Raw genomic sequence first — 8,359 nt, forward strand, 5'->3', positions numbered from 1 at the left:
ATCAAAACTTGGATATCGCACTTGTAAAGAGAAAACATTGTAAGGACTAGATGCTGCAGGCACAGCTCCACCTATGGTCTGCTGCACACGTGATTGCAAATAATTCTGGAATATGGACTTAGCTGGCAATGAACTGGTGTTGAAGCACGAGGTGAACTAGAATACAGCAGCTTGCTCTGCTGCAACTGGAGTGCGTCTACAGTGCTGCTAACTGTGGCAAAAGCCTATTGGCTAATAAAGTAGTCAGTTATGATTGGAAATGCAGGCAACAGTTATGTACTGAGAAGTTTTCCCCCGAACAGTTTTTCTGACAGCCACAGTTTTAAAGTGCATCTACTAAAGTCTGATAACAGGGTTGAAAGAGACCTGCTTTGAGAGCATCTAGTCTGATGGTTACCAGATCAAGACTTCAGCTTTAATATCTAGTGCCTACTGATTCCTATTTAGTAATGTGCATTATAGTCCACTGTGGGGTGGGCTGCTCCAAACTCAACCAGCTCACAATACAACATGAGCTGAGTTGAAAGCTAGAGAGCACATGACAACTGGAGACCAGTGATGGTGTATCGTGGCTCATCACAAAGTTCTGTTATTAAGGGAGGCGGTACTAGTTACATCCATCTTAGTGCATCAGATTTGTATGTGGGAATTACTGTCTAGTCCGGTCTCTGACACAGAACAGGATTTCCACTGGAGTGACCCCTCAAGTGTGTTATGCCTTATCTAACTGCCTTTCTTGTGTAACTGCTCTTCAGACAACACCCTTCATTTTGTTTTGACTGGGAGTCTTTGTTATCTCCATCCCAACAAGTATGTTTTTCATTGATCTAAATTAATTTAACTGAATTTTTTGTCCCTCTAAGATCTGTGCAATATTCTGTCAGTCTGGTCTCTCACAGATCTGATCAACATGCAGTAAACTTTGGGATATCTTTTTACAATGATCTAGAAGATTGTACCAGTCCCTTTTAGTACCCTGCTTTGTCCCGCTCCCCAGTTTGATATTGCTCATTAAGTTGTCCGAGGGATTCTATCTTGATTTGTCACTTGTTCTGTTTAATTCAAGTTCAGATAACCAGTTAGTAACTTACTGGAGCCTTCTTTTTTAAAAACATGAAAATAAAAAAATCAATGAAGTCAAGCAGGTGTGGAGTCAGTCTGCCTGGGTTCAGAGTAGCAGTCATGCTAGTTTGTATCCACAAAAAGAACAGGAGTAGGTGCCACAAGTACTCCTTTTCTTTCTGCCTGGGTTGTCTTCCATGAATTTGCCAAAATGGTCACTTGCAGTTCTGCTAGCTTCATTAGAATCCATGCATAGAAACAAGTGTCCTTCATTCTAAAAGACAGCAGCTGAACATCGTGGTGGGTCTTCCTATATTCCAGCTGTCCCTGGAGGTAAAGGCCATCAGACCCCTTCTCTGTGTAGCTGTAAGTTTCACATCATCCTGAGAAACACAAAAGCAATGTAACATTTTTGTTCTTCCTTTCTTTGTAGGAGGTGGTGATGGCCAGGCCCTCTATCTTGATGCAGACCTGAACCATGGGAGAACCAGCCACTGCAATACTTTCAATAATCAGCCACTGTGCTCTGAAAGCTTCCAGATCTCTGCCATGGAGGTATGGGGCTTCAAGGACACCATGAATGCCTGAGGCGATAACCATCATCAAAACAATGAGCCTGTCAAACATCTCAAAATTCTCAAGACAAATACTAATGCAAAAGCCAAGCTAGCACAAAAATTCCACTAGGCTCCTAGCTTAGCTATTAAGGAACATGCTAAATGCAGGGCTTAGTTGTTTACTGTTTCTCCTTATATGTAACATGTAAAGGGCTAGGTGGTGCATCTGGTTAATTCCTTTTACCTCTGGCAAACTGGGTTCAAATCCTGATTTAAGTAACAAGTGGAAATGTGGGTATCTCATTCTAGTCCTGAGTGGATGTGTATCCATATGCAATCAGTCTCTGAGGCCAGGACTGGAACAGCAGTGTGTTGCTCATCAGGATGCAGGTATATTGGCAGAGCTGTGTGTGGCTTGTACAATGCCTGGCTTGTGCCAATGACATCAGTTTGCCACTTGCAGGGGAAGAATATTGGTTTATAAAATATTTGACACAGAATATTGGTTTATGAAATCAATGGCTTTCTATGAGTAGACTTTGCATATGGGTCCACCCATCAGGCAGATCCATGTATCCATTTTCAGCACCCTTTCCTGAGCAAGTCAGCAAAGCTTCTGAAAGGAACAAAGACTAATAGTTGTCTTTCCCCACATCTGAAAGCTAGTGTTCTTAATCTGCTTACAAAGTCTGCCCCTCTGTAGGAAGCATCCAGTCTGGGAAAGCACTTCCTCAAAGGCTGACTTTCTGTTTACATTCCTATTACATATCAGAATCATGACTTCCAATTGTAATATTATGACTCACGACTCAGGCAGCTAAAAGCCAGCAGGCTATATGCAGGGCACAAACTCTTCCCCTTCTTCATGGATCCTGGTAGCTGACATGAGATTTTGCACCAGTAGTGATAACAGGCCAGGCAGAAAATTAGCAATTGGATGCAGAAACACAATGCCTTCTCCAAAGAGAAGCAGATAAGGGTGGGCGGAGGGGAGAGTACTTACAGGGATAGAAAATGATCTCATCTATCAATTCAGTCTTGTGTCTGGGAATGTACTAGTTCCCCAGACAGGCTCTAGGGGTTGCTGTTTCTATAGCACTTGAATCTGCCTATTGACTGGAGAGACTAGTGCTCTCTCAGTGTAAAATGCAGCCATGCTTTGCCAGTAATGCCTCATGGTATAAGTTGGACAGGTTAAACAGTCCTTTCTTCTTGCCTGACAGTTCTGGCAGCATTTCTCCGCAGACACGCTTCGTGACTGGAAATGATTTCCCATTGCTTGACACACAAAGTTAGCAGTCCAGTTTTGAGACTTGTCCTTTCCTGGCTTAGTCTGTGCATCTCAACGGAGGATCAGTGTGAGCACGTGTTAGCGAGATTCCTCCGAGTACTTCAGCAGAGTGATCACTAGTGAGGGGGAGTTCTGCAGCCAGATGGAGGGAAGAGAGAGCACTGTTTCCTCACCAGGTATATAGTGACACCAATTGCATTAAAATAGAGAATCTTGAATATTACCTTTTTTTAAGGTGCATTTCTTTTATAAAGGGAGATCAAAATATGCAGTGAAAAATCAGTGGCCCAACTCTTAACTAGGCTGGCCAAGATCTCCTCAGAATCCACTGGCTCAGATGAGGCTGGCTAAGACTTACTTGCCCGGGCCACATCTAAAGGGACTGGCAGACAGTTGTGTGACTTTGGCAGGGCACTGCCTCTCAAGAACCCACTGGCAAAGGTTAGCCTGGAAGATGACCAGCTTCTTGTGATGCCATTGTTGGAAGCCCTTCCATAAGAACCCAGGTCAGTAACGGATTGTGGACGCACCCTTTTAAAATGATAGATGAACATCAAACAGTCTGTTTGTAATCAGAATCTTTCTCTTGTTGGTGCAGAGCAACATCACTTACTCCTGCAAGAGCTAGTAATGCCACAAGCACTCATAACGGAACAAGGAAGCATTGTCCTTGCCCTGTGTATCCTTGCAGTGCGTCAAATGTGTTTGGAGAGGGCAGCTGTCGTGTGGCTAACCCAGAATCCTGGGCCCTGACCTTACTGAGTAATGGCTGCAGGAGCAGACTCTTATATTCTGGCTGAAAAATATGCATTTGTCAGTGTTAAATCTGAACAAATATTCTGTTAGAATCTTAAGCAGCTTTGGTTCCAGCTTGTTTTTGCTGCTCACCTTGAAAAGGCCTCCCTGAGCCTGTGAGTATAGATGCCATTGACTGACAGCCCATACCGTCTGACATGCTGTGGACTTCGCAATATTGTGTTCAGCACATGGCAGAAGCACATGGGAGGTGAATGAAGTTTGCCTCTGCTTAAAAGATCAGTTTCCAGATTTGAATTGACTGAACTAAGACCCTTTTATCTTCCAAGTGATAGTGTGCACTAGCCTTAGGGCGCATGTTCACCCCCATAGTTGCACCATTCAGGTGCTTAAATGTCAGTATTAGCAACTGGCTCAGCTAGTAAAAAATAGTTCATTTCAGTGCCCCCTTAAGATCAGTCAGCAGGAGTTTCCATCCCAGATGGCTTATAACATAACTGGTCTGAGGAGCTAATTCCCCATTCCAGGCAGGGTTCTGGCCCTAGATCAGGGGTGGGCAATATTTTTGGCCTGATGTCCACATCAGGGTTCCAAAACTGTGTGGAGGGCCGGGTGTGAAAGGCTGTGCCTCCCCAAAGAGCCTGGACTGTGCCCCCTCCCACTTCCCATCCCCTTTTGGTGCTTAATGGCATCTTATCAACTTCCTTGGGCAAAGGATTCATTCAGAAAATGCACTGAGTACCTTGGGGGGAGGGGGGGCTCTCAAATATGTTCTCCCCTCTGCCTCATTCTTCCAGCTTGTGTACAGTTTGTTCTTAGCCGTAATTTTCATGTAATTAAAATATCACTTTTCCCTTGAGCTCTGGGTTGGCAAGAATGGGAGACTTTCACATTCAAGCAATTCTTAAGTCTGTCTGCAAAACACATCCAGAGACATTCTGGTTTTCTTGCCTTCCCCAACCTCTCCCACTCCTGCCCCACTCCTCAAATAGCATCTACAGAATCCTCCCCCGAGACTGCTAGGGTGGAAATGTAACCCCAGAAAACTGCTTGAATAGAAGACAACAGCAAACTCAGCTTTAGAATACTAGGCTGGTTTTTCAAAGAACCCTCGGGGAGGTAGGCACCCAAATCCTCCTGAAAGTCACTGGCATTTGGGCATCTGCCTCTTAGCAGCAATGAAAACTCAGTTTTGACCTTTGCCAGGATTGCGTTGTGTACAAGTAGCAGATGCCTCTAATGCTTCCACCATGGAGGGCCCACAAAGAAGTCCCGAGGGTATTTCTACGCTGCAGCTGGGAGGTGATTTCCAGCACAAGTAGACAGGCTTGGGGTAGCTCAGCTCAATCGAGTGCACTGATAATAACAGTGTGGATGTTGTGGCTGCAGGTCAGGCTATCTACCCCACGTTCAGACCTGTGGGCTCGGGCAGGCTTGGATTTGAGTGGCTACCCCGAGCCGTCACCTCTCCCACAGTGTTCACACTGCTATTTTTAGCACATGCACTGGAGCTGAGCAAGCGCAAATGTCTGCCTGGGCTGGGGATCACACTTCACACAACCCTATGCAGATGGCCTGTTATCCTGTTTCTGCAGGTGACCATAGCAGAGTCTTCACTTCCTTCTTAAAGGAGCTCACCACATTGGGTAATGGGAGTCTGGTGAGTAGCTTCTCATGAGGCAGTCCATGTCTAGGTATAAGCCTTGCAATTTGAGAGAAGGGGAGGATACTCTTATGACTTGGAACAAACACTACCTCACCAGGGTAATTGGGGGAGGGGAAGTTGCAGGGAAGGGGAATTGATGTTACAGGATGATCCGTGTGCAAAAGAGTTCCACTGCCTGAACCCCACTTCTGGAAGCAATGGATGACGAGTCAGTGAAGCTGTGCTAGAAGTAACTTCTCCCCTTGCCCAGGTGGGTGGGGAAACTAGTGACACCTTTACTGACTGCCATCTGTGTTCATAGGACTCTTAGGAGGAATGTATTGCAGAAGCAGTTTTTTAAACCAGGATGTGGTGCTAAAAGATCTCATTAGGGTGAGTACTTGAGAAATAAAATCCCAGAAGACCAATTTAGTGTACGCAGGTCCGGCACCGGGATAACCCAACCTGACCAAGAAGCCACAACAAACATGCAAGAGGAATTGTATTATACAAAGCTGTCTTTCGTATTCTCCTTTTGTAGTTATTCCATAAAAAACTAATGCTCCTTTTATATGTAAATGTTTGTGTATAATATTTCTTTGTGAGCCTAAGGCAGCTCAGAGCTGTGGTGCTATGAGCTGAGGACCTGTCCCTTCCTCTCCAGTGGCAAAGATGCATCTTCTGTCTGTGATTAAAAATTGATGTTAAAGAGAAATCCATCCAGGTTCATGTAAATCAGTGAGCGGTGTTGTGTATGTTACATGCAGAACTCTTGGGGTTGGGTACATAGACCAGTTTTTGAGAAGACTGCTAGAGTGGGTGGCTTCTCAGAGATCAGGGCTCCAGCTGGGAAGGGTGTAGTATGATGAGTTACTTTACTGTAACTCTGAACAGCCTTTGACGACATGTCCCTTTGGTGGTGGTATTGTGTGTTATCAGTGCCCTTCGATTTATGCTGTTAGTGTGGAGCTACGGTTCTGGCTGTTGAGATGTAGCCGCTGCTCTTTAAGAGCATCTCTAGCTTCCTGGGAACCCATTTCTGAGTTGTAACTTTCTATTAGACAGATGCTTTCTGGGGATGGGGAAGGCCAGAGAAGACTAGAACAACCACCCACCTCCCCTAGGCATCTGAAAATGGGCTGAACTCACTGTAAATAGCCTCTGACCTACTTACAGCACAGAAACCAACAGTTACGCTACCCAGGGTGGCTGTGTCTCTGGAAAGCTAATTGCTCTCTGATAATCATGCACTTTTTGTGATAGTCACCTTCCATCTTCTGTCCCTCACCAGAGAGGTGACAGACAAGGAGCCTCCTTGAGGGTTACATTCTCTTCTGTGGAGAATATAGACTGAATGTTACTGAAAGGGTTAAACTTATATCAGCAGAAGTATCTTTTAGCCCCCAAAAAATAATTTTCTTGCATATCAAATCAGCTGCTAATCCCAGCATTGGTATGTTTGAAAACAGTACCTACTGATTCACCTCTTTCTGGTTTTGATTTTAAATCCTGGGGAATCGGAGTTTACACTGCCTTTGTGTCATCAGAGCTATGCTCTGATATCACAAATGGGCAGGGACCAAGACCTCACCTGAAGCTGGGGCAGAGGGAAAAGTTAGCTGCTGCAATCCACATCTGGAATCCCGCCCCAGGCACAAAATGCATAGAGGGCTCAGATACAGTCTCATCACTGTGTGATAACAGCTCTGTCTTCTTAGCCAACTCTTGGTTTGAGATGAATTTTGTACCAGTCTGTTTGTAGGTGATATGAATGCAAATTATATCCTGAGTGACATTTTTCTCCAGGTGATTGCAATGCTGTCTAATTGTGACTTTCCAGGTCATGTAACTATGCCCTCCATTCATGTCAGTGTTGAATGTTTATGTGACTGCACAGAATTTGGGTTGAAGTATTAAAATAAAATTTAAACATACAAGCTGTTGGCTTTACCCTTTCAGCAAAGCTGTCTGGTACAGATTTCTCGTTTTAAAGCCAGATTTTGTAGTAGGCACTTGCTCTGCATCATGAGACATAACCACCTTCAAAAGCTACAAGGAAGAGTTGGTGTCTCCATTTAACAGATTGGAAACTGAGGGACAGAGATTAAGTGACTTGGCCAAGTCACATAGGGAGTCTGTGGCAGAGCAGAGAATTGAGCCCAGATCTCCCAAGTCCCAGTCAGGCGTGTTAATCACAAGACCATCCTTCCTCTCCCTCTTTCCAGGTGGTTTATCCTTGGCTGCACTTGTGGTTAAACAGTGTTCAGCACCAGTTGCCAGTTCAGTTACATTTCCTGGATGAGGTTTGAGTCCAGCTGCCCTCTGAGTATCTCGTGTCATCACCACTAAGTGATGTTCTACACAACACCTGGGCAGCCCCATTGTCTTCAGATTGTTCTCAATCAGTGCCATCTAGAGCTTTGTTAGTCTTCAGTCTGTTTGCACAGGTGCAACTGGAATCACTGGCTAGTGTTGTTGCACCGGTGTCACTTATGACATAATTTGGCTTGCAGAACCTCCAGTCACTGGTGCTGATGCATGAGACAGAGAAAGCTCACTTGAAACTCTGAACTAAGGGTGAGTCTCTGGAGCTGGCAGTTAGAAAAAAACAGTGCTCACAGTGCATTTTATATAGCGATTAGAGACAGCATGGAGCCTTAGAGTGCCATTTTTACACAGTCATTTCTTAGAGTAAAGCTGCACTTTAAATGTATTGTGAAGAGCAGGAGTGGGACTGTCTGACTGTAAGGGATCACTGAAACAAGCGTCTCTGTAGCGCTCTGCTCCTGCCTATCTCTGTTCAGCGATGAGTAAGAATGCTGTGGAGAATGTTTACTGTAAAGGTAGGGTCTGGCCACTAGAGGCTACTCTTCAGCTGATCTCAAATTAGATGAGCATGTTACCTGTGACAGATACCAGCTAAAAGAAAAACTGCTTCTACTAGCCAAAAAGCCCTATTTAGTAAACAGTAATGCTACTGTAAATGTATCAGTGGCTAATGAGGTCTCAGTAGGAATAGGGGTTTCTCTGAGGTTAGCTAAGGAGGTA

The 8,359-nt window shown here is 44.8% G+C and overlaps 1 protein-coding gene across 4 annotated transcripts in view; it reads left to right on the forward strand.

Annotated features, from left to right (window-relative positions):
* TBC1D24 (TBC1 domain family member 24) overlaps positions 1–6,026 on the forward strand; it is a 63,814-nt gene extending 57,788 nt beyond the window's left edge. For all 4 annotated transcript variants that reach the window (XM_084640911.1, XM_084640910.1, XM_084640908.1 and 1 more), the window contains one exon: positions 1,496–6,026. In XM_084640911.1, the coding sequence (XP_084497037.1) occupies positions 1,496–1,650 (155 nt within the window). In that variant the 3' untranslated portion in view covers positions 1,651–6,026. The remainder of the gene's footprint in view (positions 1–1,495) is intronic.
* Positions 6,027–8,359: the final 2,333 nt, after the last annotated feature.

Source organism: Lepidochelys olivacea, assembly GCF_965140295.1.
Source record: "Lepidochelys olivacea isolate rLepOli2 genome assembly, chromosome: 10".
In the NCBI taxonomy this organism is placed as follows: domain Eukaryota; kingdom Metazoa; phylum Chordata; order Testudines; family Cheloniidae; genus Lepidochelys; species Lepidochelys olivacea.